This window comes from Cetorhinus maximus, chromosome 17, assembly GCF_964194155.1.
Source record: "Cetorhinus maximus chromosome 17, sCetMax3.hap1.1, whole genome shotgun sequence".
Classification (NCBI taxonomy): domain Eukaryota; kingdom Metazoa; phylum Chordata; class Chondrichthyes; order Lamniformes; family Cetorhinidae; genus Cetorhinus; species Cetorhinus maximus.
In genome coordinates this window covers 932403-955678 of record NC_135895.1, presented here as the reverse complement: position 1 = coordinate 955678, position 23276 = coordinate 932403, and the positions used below count along the sequence as shown (strand labels likewise).

At 46.0% G+C, this 23276-nt stretch overlaps 1 protein-coding gene across 1 annotated transcript in view; it reads left to right on the top strand.

Moving 5' to 3' along the window:
• Nucleotides 1–19267, top strand: part of LOC144692126 (uncharacterized) — a 161816-nt gene extending 142549 nt beyond the window's left edge. Inside the window, exons 34-41 of the mRNA XM_078560623.1 lie at nucleotides 3059–3112; nucleotides 4990–5025; nucleotides 6406–6459; nucleotides 7747–7996; nucleotides 10566–10678; nucleotides 16894–16962; nucleotides 17165–17398; nucleotides 17520–19267. Coding sequence (XP_078416749.1) covers nucleotides 3059–3112; nucleotides 4990–5025; nucleotides 6406–6459; nucleotides 7747–7996; nucleotides 10566–10678; nucleotides 16894–16962; nucleotides 17165–17398; nucleotides 17520–17666 — 957 coding nt within the window. The 3' untranslated portion in view covers nucleotides 17667–19267. The remainder of the gene's footprint in view (nucleotides 1–3058; nucleotides 3113–4989; nucleotides 5026–6405; nucleotides 6460–7746; nucleotides 7997–10565; nucleotides 10679–16893; nucleotides 16963–17164; nucleotides 17399–17519) is intronic.
• Nucleotides 19268–23276: the final 4009 nt, after the last annotated feature.

Below are 23276 nucleotides of genomic sequence, written 5' to 3'. Positions count from 1 at the left end.
TAAGATCATGGGTGATCTGAATGTAACGTCAACCCCACATTCCTGCCCACCCCCAATAACCTTTCACCCCCTTGTTAATCAAGAATCTATCTAGCTCTGCCTTAAAAATATTCAAAGACTCTGCTTCCACCGCCTTTTGAGGATGTGAGTTCCAAAGACTCACGACCCTCTGAGAGAAAAAAATTCTCCTCATCTCTGCATTAAATAAGTGACCCCTTATTTTTAAACAGTGACCCCTAGTTCTAGATTCTCCCACAAGAGGAAACATCCTCCCCACATCCACCTGGTCAAGACCCCTCAGGATCTTAAAGGTTTCAATCAAGTCTCCTCTTACTCTTCTAAACTCCAGTGGGTACAAGCCTAACCTGTCCAACCTTCCCTCATAAGACAGCCCACCCACTCCTGGTATTAGTCTAGTAAACCTTCTCTGAACTGCTTCTAACGCATTTACATCCTTGTTTAAATGAGGAGACCAATACTGTACACAATACTCCAGATGTAGTCTCACCAGTGCCCTGTATAACTGAAGCATAACCTCCCTACTTTTGTATTCAATTCCCCTCCCAATAAATTATAACATAGTATTAACTTTCCTAATTACCTGCTGTACCTGTACACTAACCTTTTGTGATTCATGCACTAGGACACCCAGATCCTTCTGAATCTCAGAGCTCTGCAATCTCTCACCATTTAGATAATAAGCTTATTTTTCATTCTTTCTGCCAAACTAGACAACTTCACATTTGCCCACACCATACTCTATTTTACAGATCTTTTCCCACTCATTTTACTTGTCAATGTCCCTTGTAGCCTCCTTATGTCCTTTTCGCAATTTACTTTCCTACCTATCTTTGTGTTTTCAGCAAATCTAGCCACCATACCTTTGGTCCCTTCATCCAAGTCATTTGTATAAATTATAAAAAGTTGAGGCCCCAGCACTGATCCCTGTGGCACACCACTCGTCACAGCCTTCCTCACTATCCTGTCCCCTACTACCACTACATTTGTTTGTGCTCCCCCCACTTGGATGGCTTTCTGTACCACGGGGCCATGGTCAGTTTGCTCATCCACCCTGCGGCCCCCACTCTCATCCAGACAAACTGAGAGAACCTCAAACCTGTTGGAAAATTAGAGGCTCACACTCCTACACTCGTGCCCTCTGGGTCACCTCACCTGCTTCAGACACAGTTACACTCTCCTGTCCCTGACCACCTTCCAAATCAGTAGATCCTATCCTAACGGGTGTGATCGCCTCTTGGTACAAAGCTTCCAGGTAACTTTCCCTCTCCATGATGTGTCGCAGTGTCTGCAGCTCAGCCTCCAGCTCGATGACTCTGAGCCGAAGTTCCTCAAGCCGCAGATACTTAGTGCAGATGTGTTTGCCCTGGATCACACTGGCTTTCAGGTGTTCCCACCTGCTGCAGCCATGACACATCACCTGTCTTTAATTAATTACTTAATTATTTTATTCAATTATTTATTTTCTTTTATACATTTATTAAGCTTACCACAAATTCCTGTACTATTTTAAGCCTTAGGAATAGAACAGACCTTGTCCACTTACTAGATACTCACCAGATAGCTAGCTTCTTTCTCTGTGGTAGAGCAAGAATCAGTTCCTACAGGGTGAAAAAGTTAGAAAAAGCATAGGAGCACCTCCCCCCTCCTCACCAAACTCCCTCAGCTCACCAAAATCTCATACTCCATTGGGGTCGCACACTTAATGCTGGTCACACTGAGAATGTCTGAATTTGTATGTTCTAAACAAAGGGATTAGCTGAGCCCAGGTACAGCAAAGACCAGTTCAAGCCAGCTTTCTTAATGAACTATTTCAGCTGCTGCCAGTGGATAGCTTCCATCTTCCTGCTTGGGCCCCTGGACTTAGAATTTAAACAGTACTTGCACTTAAACAGTACTTGCAATGAAATGTTAAATACAAACAATATTGGATTTTTAGAAAGATATTGAAGTTTCCCTCAGTTCACCAAACTCTTTCTCAAGGACAGTTAGAATAAGAAATAACTGCAGCCCTTGTCATTGATGCCAACGCTCCATGAATGAATATAGTGCAGCCTTTGAGTGCTTGGGAGCACAGTCTCAGGATAAGGGGCTGATCATTTAGGACTGAGACAAGGAGAAATTACTTCACTCAAAGGGTTGTGATCTTTGGAATTCTCTACCCCAGAGAGTTGTGGATGCTCCATTGTTGGAAACATTTAAGACTGGGATAGACAGATATTTGGTATCTCAGGGAATTAAGGGATATGAGGAGCGGGTGCAAAATGGAGTTGTGGCAGAAGACCAGCCGTGAGGTTATTGAATGGTGGAGCAGGCTCGAGGAGTCAAATGATCAACTGCTGCTCCTGTTTCTTAAGTTCTAACGTTCCTGCCTTATGGCTGTTTTCTGCATTTGGTGGAACAGGTTCAAGGAGCTGAATGGCCTCCTTCTTCTGTTAGGTCCTTAACATCTGTTTGAGGATTCACTAGCTGCTGGATTTGCTCTGTGGAACCCAGCACCCACATTTTTATCAAGCAAAGTCTGGAGTTTAACGGAAAATAAGAATTCCAATAATGCAGTGGACTGGGTACAAGTGGAGATACGAATATTCTCTTTACATCACTGAAGGAAACTGAGATTTTAATCATAACAATGTGCATTTATATAGCACCTTTAACACAGCAAAATTTTTCAAAGTGCTTCACAGGAGATATTTGAACAAGTGACCAAATATTTGGTCAAAAGGGTCGGTTTTAAGATGTGTCTTAAAAGAGGAGAGAGAGAGAGAGGAAGGGAATTTCTACAGTCCAGACAGCTGAAGGAACAGCCACCAATAGGGGAACAATTAAAATTGTCAGTGCTCAAGAGGCTGGGATTGGAGGAGCCCAGAGGCCTCGGAGGGATGTCAGGTTTGGGCTGATGACTGAGGCCATCATGACCTGGAAACAAAATTTTGACACAGAAAAATTTAGCATCATTTAAATTTCATCCCCAAACAAATGCCTCAGGTTTGATGATTTGTCACTGCTCATGTGTTCTGTCTTTTTTGTTTCTTCCTAGGGCATTACTGGAGCTTCAGGACCCATTGGGCCCCCCGGACCCCCCGGTTTACCTGTAAGTGAAAAAGAGAGAAACTTTAAACAATTCCTCATAAACAGGACTATTGATTTTCAGCATTCAGAACGTGACATTCACCCCAGGACAAGAGTGGCTGAAAAACAGGAGACAGAGAGTAATGGTCAATGGGTGTTTTTCGGGCTGGTGGAAGGTTTGTAGTGGAGTTCCCCAGGGTCAGTATTGGGACCCTTGCTTTTCCTGATATATATTAATGACCTAGATCTCGGTGTGCAGGGGACAGTTTCAAAGTTTGTAGATGATACAAAACTTAGAAACATTGTGAACTATGAGGAGGACAGTGGAGAACTTCGAAAGGACAAAGACAAGTTGGTGGAGTGGTTCAATGCAGGGAAATGTGAAGTGATTTATTTTTGTAGGAAGATCATGGAGAGATAATATAAAATAAAGGGCACAATTCTAAAGGGGATGCAGGAGCAGAGGGAGCTGGGGGTATATGTGTATAGATCATTGACGGTGGTAGGACAGGTTGAGAGAGCAGTTAATAAAGCATATAGTACCCTGGGCTTTATTAATAGGGGCATAGAGTACTAGAGTAAGGCGATTATGTTGAACTTGTATAAGTCACTAGTTTGGCCTCAGCTGGAGTATTGTGTACAGTCTGGGCTCTGCACTTTAGGAAGGATGTGAAGGCACTGGAGAGAGTGCAGGAAAGTTTCACGAGAATGGCTCCAGGGATGAGGAACTTCACTTTGAAGATAGATTGGAGAAGTTGGGACTGTTTTCCTTGAAGGAGAGAAGGTCGAGGAGATTTGATCAAGGTGCTCAAAATCATGAGGGGTCTGGACAGAGTAGATATGGAGAAACTGTTCCCATTGGTGGAAGGATCGAGAACGAGAGGGCACAGATTTAAAGTAATTAGTAAAAGAAGCAAAAATGAGGGGAAATGTTTTCACACAGCGAGTGGTTAGGATCTGGAATGCGCTGCCTGAATATGTGGTGGAGGCAGGTTCAACTGAAGCATTTGAAAGGGAATTAGACTGTTACCTGAAAAGGAAGAATGTGCAGGATTACGGGGAGAAGGCGGGAGCGGCACTAAGGGAATTGCTCATTCAGAGAGCAGGTGCAGACACAATGGGCCAAATGGCCTCCTGTGCTGTAACAATTCTGTGATTGGGCATAACTCCCCTGTTCTCCTTCAAAACACTGACATGGGATCTTTAGTATCATACTAGAGGACAGAAAGGGCTTTGGTTTAACTGAGAGTTTACAGCTATCGGGAAAGGCTGAACAGGCTGGGGCTCTTCCCTTTAGAAAAGAGGAGGCTGAGGGGTCACCAGATAGAGGCTTTTCAAATTATGGAAGCCATTGGTGGGTTAAACATAGAGATAATGTTTTCACTTGTGGGGAAAACCAGAACTAAAGGCCAGAAATATAAGAAATCCAACTGGGAATTCAGGAGAAACGTCTCTACCCAGAGAGTGGGGAGAATGTGGAACTCACTCCCACAGGGGGTGGTTCAGGTGAGTAGTGTCAAAGTATTTAAGGGGGAAGCTGGATAAACACATGAGGGAGAAAGGAACAGAAGAATCTGCTGATAGGGGGAGATGAAGAGGGGGTGGGAGGAGGCTCGTGTGGAGCAGCAGCACCAGCACGGAGCAGATGGGCTGAATGGCCTGTTTCTGTGCTGCAAGCACTGTGCTAGTCTGTGCTTGGAAATCAGGATTCTTTTCATTGCTTCTGGAACATTCTCTGCATAATAGGACCAATGGCTTAATGTAAAGTGTTGCAGTGTAATTTGTCACTGAACAGTGATTGAATCAGTCGCTCTCACAGAGTGGCAGGACCTCGGTGAATCTGTCTGTGAGATGCTTTCGGCTTTGAGGAGTTTCTGAATTCTGTCTGTTTGATCACAGGGTCCACTGGGTCCAAAGGGTTCGAAGGGTTCGACGGTAAGTGATCACACACTTTTCCTTTTCCTTTCCTCTTCAAAATCATTGGGCCGGATTTTCACTATGGAGGTGGTTAGCTTGAGTCTGGAAATTTCCCAACCCACCAGATCCACCTCAGTAAAAAGTGCCTTAATGCACATAATGTTCACTCCAGGGGGCTGGGGCAAGTATAGGGTTTGGTCCTTTGACCCTGAAAGCAGATCCTGAGCAGGCAAGAGTCGCAGTGGACTGATTAGAATACCCACCTCAGCTCTTTGGGTATTTGCCCCAATTTTATTAGAAGCTATTATGGCCATTTGACCCTCAGCCCCCCCTCACACCTCCGTGCCTCCCGTCCACCCCCTCATAGCCCCTATTTTTTAATATTGATTCACGGGATGTGGGCTTCGCTGGCTGGGCCAGCATTTATTGCCTTTGAGAAGGTGGTGGTGAGTTACCTTCTTGAACCGCTGCAGTCCATGTGGTGTAGGTACACCCACAGTGCTGTTAGGGAGGGAGTTCCAGGATTTTGACGCAGCGACAGTGAAGGAACAGTGATATATTTCCAAGTAAGGATGGTGAGCCATTCACCAAGTATCCACCATGGGATTGCCAAAGGAGCTATGTGGAGATGAAAGAAAAAAGCTTCTAAAAATCTAATGCACACTTGATAGTGAGAAAATACTCCCATTCTTGAAAACTATTCAAAACTTTTAAATCCCCCCTTGTTAAATTCTTAAGAAACACAAAAAAATCTTCTATTCAGATCCCACATCAAAGACAGCTAATCTATTAATAGCTTCTTTAAATTGTCAATCAAACTGTGAACCTAGAACTCCCTGCTGAGAAAATTATAGCTTTTGGAACTTAACCAAGCATTCATAATGACATAATAATAGCCCTTTGGGAAATGTCAACAAATAACTCTATTAAAACTGCATGACCAGATGCTAATGATATCTCCTATCCTACACCAGATGTACTGTCAATCAAAACAGTTTTCTTTTAACTTTGTGACAGCTTCAGCTTGTTTTTTTTTTAATGTTTAAAGAGTGGGACACTTAAGCAGAGCTTATCCTCCCATCAAGAGTGTTTACATCTACTCCATTTCATGCTGTGGGTTAAGGCCTTTGCAACAGATTACAAAAGCTCTTGCACTAAGTTCAAATGGCCCTGCTGAGTTTGGGTTTTACCCCCCTGTGTTCATCACGACCCACCCCTTCCTCCTGCTGGCAAAAATGGGACCTGTTGGAAATGGGTTAGAATAGATTCAGGTCTGGCGAGCTATCTTTACAGACTGTAGAGTCTTTGTGATTCGGTGAAAATGTGGTTCCACTGTCTGCATGTTTTCTATGTGTCCCTCAAGTTGCTAAGCCTTTGTCTGCCTGTGTTTGGTTTCAGGGTCCTGCTGGTCAGAAAGGAGATAGTGGTTTAATTGGACTTCCTGGACCTCCGGTAAGTTTCAATATGACTCTAGGGAATGGTGATGGTTCAGTATTCACTCAGTGAAAATGTTGGTTCAGAACTTTACTCAAAAGAAAGCAAAATCTTAATCACCATTTTGGACAGGTTGAAAGAAGGAACTTGCATTTTTATTGTGCCTTTCAGAATCTCAGGACTCCCCAAAGTGCTTCACAGCCAATGAAACGGGTTTAAATGTAGCCACTGCTGTGATAAAGGGAATTAATGAATTTTAAGTTGTTTGTAACCCAATCCTCCTGCTAAATATTTACAGACAGATGCTAGAGAATGAAATCATTTCAGTTTGTATAACTTTGTAATTTTTTACTCAATCTGAAATTAAGCTCTGATCTCAAGTCTTACCCTCAAAATCCTGTATCTCGAAATGTTGAGCCTGTCCAGTCTGGAAATATTTATTACTGAGTTTCACCAGGAGCTTACCTGTTAATCCCTCCTCTTTAAGAAACTTTGAAAGGTGTAGAGTTAGGGAGAAGGGTCAGTTCCTGGATTCATAATCTAGAGAATATTCTAGAAATGAAATGCTGGTCTGGTAAAAGTGACCATGTAGCTGTGAGATTGTCATTAAAAACTCCTTTAGGGAAGGAAATCCACTGCTCTCCATGTGCCTCCAGCCCCAAACCGGCGTGGTTAACCCTTAACCGCTCTCTGAAGTGGCCTGGCAGGGGACTGTCATATTGAACATCAGGGATACAAGGGATGGGGGCTAAATGCCAGCCTTGCCAACTATGCCTAGACTCCACCACAATTACACCACGTTTGCCAATTAGGCAGGCTCAAAGTCTATAGGGTCAGAGCACTGCTTGGTCAACTATGAACTTCCCTTTCCCTTTCATTGACTTGTTTATCCAAAACACCGAATGAGATTGTCCAACCCAGTGAATCGATTCACTTAATTCATCAGCAAAAGAAACAGAGGGGGACATGAGGAGAATTCTCTTTACACAGCGAGTTTTTGCAATCTGGAATGCACTCTCTGATTCTGACTCACGCTCAACATACAGCACAGAGGGAGGCCATTCAGCCCATCACGCCTGTGTTAGCTCTTTGAAAGCACGATCCAATTAGCACTCCCCCTGCTCTTTCCACATAGCCCAGCAACTTTTCCCCTTCAAGTATTTATCCAATTCCCTTTTGAAAGTTATTATTGAATCCGCTTCCACTGCCCTTTCAGGCAGGGCGTTCCCATAATTTTGATATCAGGCTTTGTTTTATTCTGAGGAAGGGTTTGATTGGCTCACCATTTTATTTGTTAACTTAAAGGGCCCACCAGGTGAGGTCATCCAGCCTCTGCCAATCCGGTCACCAAAGAAGACACGAAGATCTTCCGATGGGATGCAGGCAGACGAGAGGGACAACATCCTGGATTATACCAATGGCATGGAGGATATCTTTGGCTCTCTTGACAACTTGAAAATGGAAGTTGATCGAATGAAAAACCCAATGGGCACACACGCCAACCCAGCTCGGACCTGCAAGGACCTCCAGCTATCTCACCCAGACTTCCCTGATGGTAAGTGAAGGAACATGAGGAGACCATTCAGCCCTTTGAGCCTGATCCTCCATTCACAGGCACAAGAGGAGGACATTTAGTAGCTTAGGCCTGTTCCACCAGTCAATAAATCATTGCCTGATCTACATCTTAACTCTATTTACTCTCCTTTGCTCTAAATCCCTTGAAGGAATCTATCATAAAAAGAAATCTATCAATCTCAGTCTTGAAAACTCCACCAGCTTCCAGACCTCCCATTTTGGGTAAGGGAGAGGCCCAGATTTCCACTCTGTTTTTGTATGAGGAACTGTTTGTTGATATCTTCCCTGAGCAGCCCAGCTTGGATTTTTAAGTTCTACCCCCTTGTTTTGGACTCCACCCCACCCCCAACCCCACTACCCACCCCCACCACCACCCACACCCACACCAGAGGAAATAATCTCTCCCTTGCAGCTTCAGTCTGTGTAACTACAGCGATTCGAGAAGGCAGCTCACCAACGCCTTCTCAATCACAGAATCATAGCGTTGTTATGGCACAGAAGGAGGCCATTCGGCCCATTATGCCTGCACCAGCTGTCCCACTGAGCAATTCTCTTAGTTCCATCCACCGCTTTCTCCCAGTAACCCTGCTTTCTTCCTTTTCAGGTAACAGTCTAATTCCCTTTTGAATGTTTCAGTTGAACCTGCCCCCACCACATTCTCGGGCAGTGCATTCCAGACCTTATCCACTCACTGGGTGGAAAGGTTTTTTCCTTATGTCACTGTTACTTCTTTTGCCAATTACTTTAAATCTGTGCCCTCTCGTTCTCGATCCTTTCATGAGTGCAGAACAGTTTCTCCCTATCTACACTGTCCAGACCCTCATGGTTTTGAACATCTCAATCAAATCTCCTCTCAGCTGTCTTCTCTCCAAGCAAACAGTGCTAACTTCTCCAATCTGTCTTCAAAACTGAAGTTCCTCATCCCTGGAGCCATTCTTGTTAATCTTTTCTGTACTCTCTCCAGTGCCTTCACATCCTACCTAAAATGCGGTGCCTAGAACTGTACACCATACTCCAGCTGATGCTGACCTAGTGTTCAACATAACCTCCCTGCTCTTGTACTCTATGTCCCTATTAATAAAGCCCAAGATACTGTCTGCTTTATTAACTGCTTACTCAACCAGTCCTGCCATCTTCAATGATTGATGCACGTATACACTCAGGTATCTCTGCTCCTGCAGCCCCTTTAGAGTGGAACCTTTTTTTTATATATCTTGCCTGATCACTATTCCAGGATCATCCTGGGACCTGAAGGTAACCTCCCCCCGCCAGCCTGTTTTCCCATTGCAACTATTTCCCCCCTGTCCCCTGCACCCTCACATCCAACAATAAATGCAAGGAGCTCAGGGTCTCTTTGTCAATAGGATCGAAGTGATCCAATCAGCTGCCTCTGCCACTTCCCTTCCTCCACTGGGCCAACCTTCCTTTAATGCTCCCCTGCCCTAGTCTTCAACGTGCATCCTTCCCATCTCGTTGCCCAACACCAATGAGACTGGAGGTTATAAAAATAATAAAAGGATGTGAGAGTCCTTGAGAGGGTGCAAAGGAGATTTACCAGAATGGTTCCAGGGATAGCACTGAATAATCTCCCTGAGGCATGGAGTTGCCTCTGGGAGATGAAGAAGATATTGAAAAAATTAATAAACAACAGAAAAATGTAATAAAACATCTCCCCTCACGTGACTCTGTCACATGAGCAGGGACATGTTTTTAATTTTAAAAAATAAAGCTTTTATTTTATTTCTATTTGCTTTTGGAAACCTCATCCACGGTTTGACCTTTTCACCTGCCTGCCAACCGTTAGGTTGAATGGGCAGCAAAAAATTAATGACAATTGATAACTTAATGGCCTTAACAGGCCTTTTAATTGTAGGTGGGCACGTTTCTGACTCCAGCACACACCCGCGATCGAACTATCGCACGGCTGTGTGTTCACTTTGGCACACTCGGCCGACATCATCGTGCGTCAGTTCACACTTGGTTGGGTCAGGCGGGCTCCCACCCACCGAGCTAAAATTTCTGGCCTATGATTTTTTGTAAAAGGTTATTGCACTTAAAAAAAATTGTTATATAACAGCTGCAAAATCCCAGATGTATTACCCTCTGGTGAAGAATGAGGAATAAAGGGACCTTCTGTTTTTCATACAGGAAGTTGGGAGTTCAGAAGCAGATAGCTATGCGTGTGTATTCTTAACAGTGACAAAACACTTCAAATGGTGACGAGGATGGGATCATCATGATTAGGGGCTTTAGAGGCTTTTGATCCAGCTACTATGGACCTTGTAGTTTATGTCGAGTAAATGGAACAGTTTTTCATTGTGAATGAGATTGAAGAGGTAAAGCAGGCCTCAGTGTTTCTTACAGTCATCGGAATGAAGAATTTCACTTTACTGAGGAATCTCTTTGCTCCTGACAATCCAGCAGATAGACGTCTGCTGTGTGTTTCCGATGTGTTCTGTTTCATTATATTGATGGAGAGGCTGTACAGAGGAAGCAGAATTATTTTCACAGTGTAAGAGTGTGTATTTTTGCCCCTCTCCCTGCACCAGGTGAATATTGGATTGATCCTAATCAAGGATGTCATGGAGATTCCTTTAAGGTTTACTGCAACTTTACCAGTGGAGGGGAGACCTGCATCTACCCAGACATGAAATCAGAAGGGGTGAGTAACTTACTGTCTCATAACATCATATATAGCACATGAGGAAGCCATTCGGCACCTCAGATCCATGCTGGCTCTTTCAAAGAGTGAACCAATTATTCCCCCTTGGAGATTCATAAAATCAAAGACTCATTACAGCTCAAAAGGAAGCCATTCCCAAAGTGTGATGAGCAGAACTGGATCCAATACACTAGTTGGGGCTGGGCCAGAGCTTTGGAAAGGTTCAGAATAACGTCCCTGCTTTATGCTCCATGCCTCTATTTGTGAAGTACAAAATCCCATTTGCTTTGCGACCTACTCTCTCAACATGTCCTGCTACATTCAAAGATCAATGCACATGAACCCCTAGGTCCCTCTGTCCTTGAACACTCTTTAGAACTGTTCCATTAAGTCTACGTTGCCTCTATGACTGCCCCTATCCCTTCTGCGAAAATATATCAGTTTACACTCCATCTGCTACTTGTACATATAAACATACGAATCAGGAGCAGGAGTAGGCCATTCGGCCCCTCGAACCTGCTCCGCCATTCAATAAGATCATGGCTGATCTGATTGTAACCTCCTGCCATTCCTGCTTACCCCTGATAACCTTTCACCCCCTTGTTAATCGAGAATCTATCTCAATCTGCCTTAAAAATATTCAAAGACTCTGTATCCACCACCTTTTGAGGAAGAGAGTTCCAAAGACTCACGACCCCTTGAGAGAAGAGATTTCTCCTCATCTCTGTCTTAAATGAGCGACCCCTTATTTTTAAACAGTGACCCCTAGTTCTAGATTCTCCCACAAGAGGAAACATCCTCTCCACATTCTCCCTGTCAAGACCCCTCAGGATCTTATTTGTTTCAATTAAGTCGTCTCTTACTCTTCTAAACTCCAGTGGATACAAGCCTAACCTGTCCAACCTTTCCACATAAGACAACCTGCCCATTCCCGGTATTAGACTAGTAAATGTCTGAACTGCTTCTAATGCATTTACATCTTTCTTTAAATAAGGAGACTAATACTGTGCACAATACTCCAGATGTGGCCTCACCAATGCCCTGTATAAATAAAGCATAACCTCCCTACATTTGTAATCAATTCCCCTCACAATAAATGATTATATTCTATTAGCTTTCCTAATTACCTGCTGTACCTGCAAACTAACCTTATGCGATTTATGCACTAGGACACCCAGATCCCTCTGAATCTCAGAGTTCTGCAATCTCTCACCATTTAGATAATAAGCTTCTTTTTTATTCTTCTTGTCAAAATGAAATTTTCGCATATTATATTCCATTTGCCAGATCTTTGCCCACTTACTTAACCTATCTATAATATTATATCTATAATATTATATAATAGCCTCCTTATGTCCTTTTCACAATTTACTTTCCTACCTATCTTTGTGTCATCAGCAAATTTAGCCACCATACATTCAGTCCCTTCATCCAAGTCATTTATATAAATTGTAAACAGTTGAGGCCCCAGCACTGATCCCTGTGACACACCAATCGTCACATCCTGCCAACCAGAAAAAGACCCATTTATACCTACTCTCTGCTTCCTGTTAGCCAACCAATCTTCTGTCCATGCCAATATGTTACCCCCTACACCAGGAGCTTTTATTTTCTGCAATAACATTTGATGTGGCACCTTATCAAATGCTTCTGGCAACCTAAGTACAGTACATCCACTGGTTCCCCTTTATCCACAGCACATGTGGCTTCTTCAAAGAACTCCAATAAATTGGTTAAACATGATTTCCCTTTCACAAAAACCATATTGACTCTGCCTGGTTACCTTGAATTTTTCTAAGTGCCCTGCTATAACATCTTTAATAATAGCTTCTAACATTTTCCCAATGACAGATATTAGGCTAACTGGCTTAAAGTGTCCTACTTTCTGTCTCCCTCCCTTTCTGAATAAAGGAGTTATATTTGCTATTTTCCAATCTAATTAAACCTTCCCCGAATCTAGGGGCAGAATTTTTCTCTCATTGGGCGGACGTGCGCCTGACCAGAGCGAGAGTAAAATACTGCGCAATGACGTCGGGCAAGCGTCTTGATGTCATCACGCACTCTTGCAATGTTTCGCTCAGCGGACATGCACAAGAGGCAGCAGCGCGCCCACCGACAATTAGGCCTATTAAGGCCATTAATCAATTAATTAAATTGGATTTTTCACTGCCTGTCCAACCATTCAGTTGGCAGGCAGGTGAAAAGGCCAAGTGGCCTTTGACTTTTTTATGAACCCTCATCCATTGGTGGGATGAGGTTTCCAACAGGAATTAAAAATAAAATAAAAATGTTGAAATCTCATTTATAACATGTCCCTGCTCACGTGACAGAGTCATGATGGGACATGTTATAACATTTTTAGTATCTTTATTTACGTTTTTAGAAATCTTCATCTCTCTGAGGCAGCTCTGTGCCTTCAGAAAGTTTTTAGTGCACACACCTGCCCACATGTGCAAACATCTGTGCTCACCCTCCACCCGCTCCCGCCCACTCCCACCCACCCTCCACCCGCTCCCACCCGCTCCCTCCCGCTCCCACCCGCTCCTACCCGCTCCCACCCACTCCCGCCCGCTCCCACCCACTCCCACCCCAGTGATGCTCAGCGCAATTCACTTCAGCATGAAATCACTTCAGGGTCCAATTGCAGGCGGCAATAGGTTTTGCACCCACTCCCGGGCCTACCTGCCCAACGAGGTAAAAATCCTGCTGTAGGGAATATTGGAAAATTAAAACCAGTGCATCAACTATCTCACTAGCCACTTCCTTCCAGATCTTAGGGTGAAGTCCATCTGGACCTGGGGATTTGTCAGCCCACAGCCCCAACAATTTGCTCAATACCACTTCCCTGGTGATTGTAAATTTCCTGAGTTCCTCTCCGCCCTTCCATTTCCAGATTTACAGCTATTCCCGGGATGTTGCCTGTGTCCCTCTATAGTGAAGACTGAAGCAAAATTCCTGTTTAATTCATTCACCATCTCCCTAGTTTCCATTATCAATTCCCCAGACCCACTCTCTATAGGACCAACACTCACTTTGTTAACTCTTTTCTTATTTAACTATCTATGGAAGCTCTTACTATCATTTTTATGTTACTAGCTAGCTTTCTCTCATTCTCTAATTTTTCCCTCCTTATTAATCTTTTTGTCATTCTTTGCTGTTCTTTATGTTCTTTCCAATCTTCTGACCTGCCACCAGTCTTTGTGCTTTTTCTTTAAGTTTGATACCGTCTTTAAATTTTTTAGTTAACCATGGATGGTGGGCCCTCCCCTTGGAATTTTTCTTTCTTATTGGAATGTATCTATTCTGTGTATTCTCCCACTGAACCTCTACTGACCTATCCCTTAACCTCATTTGCCAGTTCACTTTAGCCAGCTCTGCTTTCATGCCCTAATAGCCCTTATTTATATATAACATACTAGTCTTGGATGCACTTGTTTCTCCCTCAAAATATTACCTCAGGGTGTCTTCACTAAAAGGTTACCAATTAATCCCATCTTGTTCCTCAATACCAGGTCTAGTATGGCCTGTTCTCTGGTTGGCTCCAGAACGTGTTGTTCTAAGAAACTATCCCAGAAACATTCTATGAACTCCTCAACGATGCTCCCTTTGTCCTTCTGATTTTTCCAGTCTATATGTTGATTACATTCCCCCATGATTATTGCTGTACCTTTCTGGCAAGCTCCCATTATTTCTTCTTTTATACTCTGTCCAACTGTGTAGTTAAGATTATGGAGCCTGTACACCATTTCCACAAGTGACTTCTCGCCTTTATCATTCCTCATCTCAACCCAAACCGCTTCTACCTCCTGGTTTCCTGAACTTAGGTCATCCCTCTCTAATGTGCTAATACCATCATTAATTAACAGAACCACCCCTCCACCTTTTCCTAACCTCCTGTCCTTCCTAAATGTCCCATACGCTCAATATTCAGGTCTGAATCCATGTCATCCTCTATCCATGTCTCTGTAATGGCTATCAGGTCATACTTATTTATTACTATTTGTGCTATCAGTTCATCTGTTTTGTTTCGAATGCTATGTGCGTTAGATACAGAGCCTTTAGTTTTGTCCTTATATTGTTTTTGTATCATGTAGCCTTATCTGCTGATTTACTCTTAGATTTGTACTCTCTGTCCCTTCCTGTTAGAGTCTGTTTATCATTTCCCACATTCACACCTGTCTCTCTTGCCTTGTCTCTACTCTTTGGTTTACCACATCTTCCCAAATTTGATCCCTTAGCCCCACTTTTCAGTTTAAAACCCTCTTTACTTCCCTAGTTAGGCAGCTCATGAGGACACCAGCCAGTCTATTTCCTGCTGCACTTGATTATTATCATCCTCACTGTTTCCCACTCCTCCAAGTTCGGTATCATTGGCAAAATGCGACATTTTACTCTGTATTCCAGTATCCAACTTCATTTATCTATAACAAAAAAAGAACAGTGGTCCAGTCACCGACCCTTGGGAAACACCAGTGTCTAACATCTTGATCTTCTGACAGTGCAGCACTCCCTCAGTACTGACTCTATGACAGTGCAGCACTCCCTCAGTGCTGACTCTATGACACTGCAGCACTCCCTCAGTGCTGACCTTCCGAGAGTGCAGCACTCCCTCAGTACTGACCCTCTGACAGTGCAGCACTCCCTCAGTGCTGACCTTCCGAGAGTGCAGTACTCCCTCAGCATTGACCCTCTGACAGTGCAGCACTCCCTCAGCATTGACCCTCTGACAGTGCAGCGCTCCCTCAGTACTGACTCTACAACAGTGCAGCGCTCCCTCAGTACTGACCCTCTGACAGTGCAGCACTCCCTTAGTACTGACCCCCTGACACTGCAGCACTCCCTCAGTACTGACCCTCTGACACTGCAGCACTCCCTCAGTACTGACCCTCTGACACTGCAGCACTCCCTCAGTACTGACCCTCCGACAGTGCAGCACTCCCTCAGTACTGACCCCCTGACAGTGCAGCACTCCCTCAGTGCTGACCTTCCGAGAGTGCAGTACTCCCTCAGCATTGACCCTCTGACAGTGTAGCACTCCCTCAGCATTGACCCTCTGACAGTGCAGCACTCCCTCAGTACTGACCCTCTGACAGTGCAGCGCTCCCTCAGTACTGACCCTCTGACAGTGCAGCGCTCCCTCAGTACTGACTCTACAACAGTGCAGCGCTCCCTCAGCACTGACCCTACAACAATGCAATACCCCCTCAGTAGTGACCGTCTGACAGTGCAGCACTCCCTCAGTACTGACTCTACAACAGTGCAATGCCCCCCCCAGTACTGACCCTCTGACAGTGCAGCACTCCCTCAGTACTGACCCTCTGACACTGCAGCACTCCCTCAGTACTGACCCTCTGACACTGCAGCACTCCCTCAGTACTGACCCTCTGACACTGCAGCACTCCCTCAGTACTGACCCTCTGACACTGCAGCACTCCCTCAGTACTGACCCTCTGACACTGCAGCACTCCCTCAGTACTGACCCTCTGACACTGCAGCACTCCCTCAGTACTGACCCTCTGACACTGCAGCACTCCCTCAGTACTGACCCTCTGACACTGCAGCACTCCCTCAGTACTGACCCTCTGACAGTGCAGCACTCCCTCAGTACTGACCCTCTGACAGTGCAGCACTCCCTCAGTACTGACCCTCTGACACTGCAGCACTCCCTCAGTACTGACCCTCTGACAGTGCAGCACTCCCTCAGTACTGACCCTCTGACACTGCATCGCTCCCTCAGTACTGACCCTCTGACAGTGCAGCACTCCCTCAGTACTGACCCTCTGACAGTGCAGCACTCCCTCAGTACTGACCCTCTGACACTGCAGCGCTCCCTCAGTACTGACCCTCTGACAGTCCAGCACTCCCTCAGTACTGACCCTCTGACACTGCAGCGCTCCCTCAGTACTGACCCTCTGACAGTGCAGCACTCCCTCAGCATTACACTGGGTGTGTCAGCCTGGATTTTCTGCTTAACGTGTGGAGTGGGACTTAAACCTATGACTTTTGCCTCAGAGTCAAAACTGGAACTCACTGAGGCCTGGCTGATGTCTGTTGTACGTTACTCATGGTGAGATTACATTAATGAATAAGTAACTGACAATTGAGCTCTCCGATCTGAAGCTATCTCCTCACAGCATTCCTTTTTTTTCTGGCTAGAACAATCAGGGTGTTAATCAAACTGATCTTTGTTTTTTGTGTTGTGTTCCATGAGTCAGACTCGAATCTCTCCCTGGCCAAAGGAGTCCCCTGGGTCCTGGTTCAGTGAGTTCAAGCGAGGCAAACTGGTGAGTTTCTTTGATGGGACATTGTCCATTTTATTCTCATTGCTCTGTGTACCAAATGCATCGTGTCGCTCGACATTGGACGGTCAGCTGGACAGACAAGAGGAGACTTTCATGTTTTTGAAGTTGATTTCCAAATTTCTGCCATGCCTGGTTGGAGTTTATGCTCTTGTCTTCTTGTATTGACTCTCTGTTTTTCCCACAGCTTGCGTATGTGGATTCTCAGGGTGAGCAAATTAACTTGGTGCAGATGACATTCCTGAAGCTGCTTAGTGCCTCTGCACGTCAGAACTTCACCTATAACTGCCAGCACTCTGTGGCCTGGTATGACTCAGCGTCCGACAGTTATGACAAGGCACTGAGATTCCTGGGATCCAATGACGAGGAGATGTCACATGATAACAACCCATACATCAAAGCCATCTACGATGGTTGCACGGTGAGTATTACCCAATCGTGTGGGCACATGGTCTAGCAAGACTGACCCTGTTGTAAAATTGTCCACATCCTGATTTTATCTGTTGATGAGGTTTTAAATCTTTGTATCGTTCTTTTCTCAGCTAAGGAAAGGTTTGGAAAAGACTGTACTGGAGATTAATACCCCAAAAGTGGATCAAGTTCCAATCATGGACTTGTTGGTGAGTGACTTTGGCAACAGCAACCAGAAGTTTGGATTCGAGGTTGGCCCTGTGTGTTTCCTGGGCTAAAGACTGAGTGTGGAACTGCCAGACAAATCGATATCTTCACTCTGCCACACCTACCACAAGACACATGCAAGTTTTGATCCTGGATGGAATAAAAATTCTCTCTCACTGTGTATGTACGTATTATTATCTAGAAATTACTAAATGCCCTTGTGGGGCCAGAATCACATGACTTAAACCTATTATGGGAAACCTGGAAGAACTTCCGATGGTGTTGAGTTTTATCGGTGCAAGGGGAACAGCATTGGTCCGACGTCAAGGTAGGATGGAACCCAACAGATACCATCAGTACTGCGTCCCCGGCTACTCATGGTGTTCCCACACATTGCAAAGGTGCTAAGAAGATGTATTTTAATGAACTGTAATTATTCTATTGTAAAATACCGTTTACACCTGTTTCCACTTTCAGAACTTGCAGGTGTCTATCTGGCTGCCAATTTTTAATGTGCCATTTTCAATCCTTTTTTTGGAAAATTGAAAACAAACTGTGTAATAATTAAAAAAAACTAAATAAAATGTTAGCCTCTTGTGAACGAGTTGCATTCTTCCTGTGATTGTGAACAAATCAGGGGCTCTGTCTTTAACATGTCACCATGAGCTGAGCTTAGGTCATTGGGATATCGGAATATCTTTGCAGCTCTGGGGATGGGGCAGAGCTGATTGGATAAACTCTTCCAAAGAGCAAACCACTGCAGGCATGATGGCTCAGAGAGCCTCCTCTGTGCCATATCACTCCATTTAGGATGTTGGTGGTGTCGTCTTTTACAGTGAGTTTCCAATTTTTGAGGCTTAGTCTGCCTAAGGATGCAAAATTCTGTGTTATGGTGCTATATTTCTAAGTTTGAATTGGGTTCTGAAGAGTGTAGGATGTGTTGAAGGTACTCCCAGAATCTATCAATCTCAGCTGACCAGCAACAACTGCCAACCTACCTTTGATTAAGGTCAAGTTCATTGCTCCACACTAAATGAGTGTGGGACCTCACTGCCCTGTCTTCTGTCTGTGTTTCCTCAATCTCAGCCTCTCTGCCTTGCTTGTCCACCCTTTCATTCTGCTTTTAAGCTGAGGAATTGTTCTCAGACGATTGTAACATGAGATCCATGCACTCATTTAGAGACCTTTTGTTAAAGTCAAGTGCTGCCTCGGAATAGCTTGTCTGGCAATTCTCTCTCTTAAACAAGCTACATTTCTTAACCCATTGTAGGTTAAAGGCCATACATAGCCCATAATATGTCTAGGTCATGTGATTCTAACTCATTGCTAAGCAACAAGTAAGGAGATTATACACCGGCAGAATTTCCATGAATCCGAAAACCTGTTTGTTAAAATTGTTTTTTTGCAATTCCCTCTTGGATCCTTATCTGACGGGAGTTATACTCCCTTTCACTTTGTAATTCATTTCATAATCTATGTAAGACTTGAAAAGATGAGTTTGGTTAACGATTAACTTCCAGAGTTGATCAATAATCAGACCCCACCAATAATCTGTGACATTTGAGATTCAAAATGGAGATACTGCATTTCCTCTCACTTCCAGAGCAAAGTTTGTAAAGACAAACCTGGGAAATAAGACAGAATTTCATGAATAAAAATCAAGTCTTGTCTACCTGGATGGTTCTGCTTTTTTTTAAAGTTTTTTTGTGTGGTTTAGTGTAAAGATCTTCGAATGAAAACCCTAGAAATCAGAGTCGAGGGAGGAGTATCACTGGAAATCTCTCCATCTTGGCAAGTCTCCCTCTCCCAATAGTCTTTGTCAAGGAGCTTGCATTCACCCAGCTTTCGCTAAATTAGCAGCAAGAGAGAGATTTAAGGACAGTGCGCAATGGAATCCCAGATTTATGGTGAAGCACAGATACACTCTTGGATGGTTTCCTGTTTAGACTGAAATGGGAAGATGATTAAATAGCATCACTCTCACACTGTCTGCGTTGTACCAATTGATTGTGGAATTATTGGAGTTGGAAGTGAGAATCAAACCACACTTGGAGATTTACACAGCTACATTGGATTGCTGTACCTGTTTCAAATCATTATCTGCATTTTACAAAAAAATAGTTTTTTCAAAAATAAAATAATTTACAAAGCTTTCGATTGAGTCCCAGGATTCAACACTTTTTCGGAAGTCACAGGCTGGAAGATTTCGCTCCTGACAAGAGAATTAATTCTTATTTTTCTTCCTTTCCCCCCTGATCGACTTGTACCATCCCCATCGCTGACACACGGCAGAAATAAACAGCACAGACTCTGAGAGGAAAGAAAGATTTGCATTTCTATAGTGCAATCTCATGATTGCCAAAGTACTTTGCAGTTATTTAAGTGTATATGAAGTGTAATCATTGGCTGCCATGTCTGCTACGTCACAACAATCTACGTACAGTAAGATCCCACAAACAGCAACATTACAATGACCAGCTAATCTGCTTAGGGTCTTTGTCCAGCGCTCCTGCAGCACCTGCAATCACTTCTCCGTCTCTGCTGGAGGGAGAGGACAATGCCCTAGGAAACGTGTGATGCAAAGAATGTGACCTTGTAGAAGAATAAGGGCGACCTTAGCAATTGCAACAAGGATCAAGGCGTCTCCCTGCTGAGTATCTTGGGAAAGATATTTGCCCGTGTTGGCCCTGTCAGGCTGCAGATCCTGGCTGAACGCATCTACCCCGAATCCCGTGTGGTTTCAGGACTGGAATATCTACAAACAACATGATCTTCTCAGTCCAGCTGCAAGAGTGCTGCTGTGAACAAGGGAGACCCCTATTTATTCCTTCATCGATCTCAGCAAGGCATTCGACCATGTGAGCAGAGGCTGTCTATGTAACATCTTGGAGAACATTGGCTGCCTGCCAAAGCTGCTCAATGTGATTTCCTCTTTCTGGGACAACATGGTGGGTAAGGTTGGCTACCAGGGGACAACATCAGAACCCTTGAGATACTCAGTGGGTTAAACAGGGCTGTAGTCTGGTGCTGACACTCTTGTGCAGAGTCTTCTCTTCACTACTGTCATATGCCTTCTGGTCATCTACACAGAATGTCCATTTTCATACCAGAACTGACAGAAAGCTGTTCAGCCTTGCTCACCTGAGATCCAAGACAAAGGTAGGCCAAGTCCCCATCAGAGAGTCGCTGTACGCTGACATTGCTGCACTAACATTTCATACTGAGGATCACCTTCAGCGGCAAATGGACAGATTCTCTCACTCCTGTAAAGGGCTTGATTTGACCATCAGCATCAGAAAGTCAAATGTCATGGTCCAGGGTGTTGCCATCCCGCCATCGACCAGCATTGACAATGTGGCACTAGAGGCTGTGGATCGCTACACATATCTCAGCTCCACAGTCACCAGCAATCTGTCACTTGATGCTGAGATCAACATGTGCATCGCAAAAGTTGCAGCTGTTCTGTCCAAGCTGAGGGAGAGAGTGTGGAACAACAGCAACCTGAGTAGGAACACCAAACTGCGAGTCTAGTGAGCCTGTGTCCTCAGCACAGCCCCATACAATGGTGAGACCTGGACAACATGTGCTGGACAGGAGAAAAAGCTGAACAGTTTCCACCTTCGCTGTCTCAGACGCATCCTCAGCATCCCTTGAGAGGACAAGGTCTTTGACTCAGAGATCTAGGGACATGGTCACTCCGTATACGGGGATAGAGCAGGAAAATGGGGTTGAACTGGAAGATCAGCCATGGTCTAGTTGAATGGGGGAGCAGGCTGGAGGGGCCGAATGGCCTGCTCCTATTTGCTATGCTCCTCTTTTCCAGCAGCTTTCACTCATTGTTAAGCCACTGACTTCTGTCCTGGTTCAGCCACATTCATCAGGATGACAGACGGACACTCAAAGGCCTTTCTGTGCGGTGAACTGACCACTGGGTCACGTCCATACCCTCGCTACAAGGACACCTGCACGCGGGATATGAAGATGTCCGACATTGACACTGACAACTGGGAGGCAGTCGCTGACGGCCATGACCTCTGGGGGCCGACTGTTTAGAAGGACATTGGAAGAGGTGGAGGAGAAACCAAAAGCTCATCTGGCCAAGAAGAGGGGCCCAGAGAAAACAGAGGCCGGAGAATCGTGCACCTTCTCAGCCCCACTGTCCCCCTCCACAGCAAATGTGGCAGAGACTCTCCCCCACCCCCACCCCCACCCCCATGGCAGAGACTCTCCCCCACCCCCACCCCCACCCCCATGGCAGAAACTCCCCCCCACCCCCACCCCCATGGCAGGGTCTCCCCCCCACCCCCACCCCCATGGCAGGGTCTCCCCCCCACCCCCACCCCCATGGCAGAAACTCCCCCCCACCCCCACCCCCACCCCCATGGCAGAAACTCCTCCCCACCCCCACCCCCATGGCAGAAACTCCCTCCCACCCCCACCCCCATGGCAGAAACTCCCCCCCACCCCCACCCCCATGGCAGGGTCTCCCCCCCACCCCCACCCCCATGGCAGGGTCTCCCCCCCACCCCCACCCCCACCCCCATGGCAGAAACTCCCCCCCACCCCCACCCCCATGGCAGGGTCTCCCCCCCACCCCCACCCCCATGGCAGGGTCTCCCCCCCACCCCCACCCCCATGGCAGGGTCTCCCCCCCACCCCCACCCCCATGGCAGGGTCTTCCCCCCACCCCCACCCCCACCCCCATGGCAGAAACTCCCCCCCACCCCCACCCCCATGGCAGGGTCTTCCCCCCACCCCCACCCCCACCCCCATGGCAGAAACTCCCCCCCACCCCCACCCCCATGGCAGGGTCTCCCCCCCACCCCCACCCCCACCCCCATGGCAGAAACTCCCCCCCACCCCCACCCCCATGGCAGGGTCTCCCCCCCACCCCCACCCCCATGGCAAGGGGGGCCTCCTGAGTCACACCAGGTGATGCTTAACACAGAGTTCACCACCACCCCCACCCCCATGGCAGAAACTCCCCCCCACCCCCACCCCCATGGCAGGGTCTCCCCCCCACCCCCACCCCCATGGCAGGGTCTCCCCCCCACCCCCATGGCAGAAACTCCCCCCCACCCCCACCCCCATGGCAGGGTCTTCCCCCCACCCCCACCCCCATGGCAGGGGGGGCCTCCTGAGTCACACCAGGCGATGCTTAACACAGAGTTCACCACCAGCACCACGGCACAAACCATCGACTTACAAGACGTGAAGGATGTCACAGGCGAGGGATTAATATAAATATCTAACAGGTGCTGATCATTCAGTGGACACCAGCCCCCATCACCAATTTAAACATCAGATCCGTGGTTTGTGCCAGGCGTGTTGGATGGAATCGTCCCAGATTTGCATTAAGTGCGGAACAGGCAGGAAAATGGATGTTTTACCCACCAGCCACAATGGCGGCTTTTCATACCATATCATCCCAATCCTGCCTCTTTAATCATGCATTCCCGGGAAACACACCATTTCGATGGCTCACCACACCGACACCTCACCACTTCCTCATGCCGGGCACCGTATTTAAAGTGCAGCCGCACACACACCTCTCAGCGCTTCCCGCCCAGGACTGCTGCACAGAACACACAGCCCCAAAAGGCAAGAAGGCTGCAGCCCCCAATTCAGTGACGTGTTTCTGGGACACCTTCTGGACACTGTTGGAGCCCACCGCTTGTCCT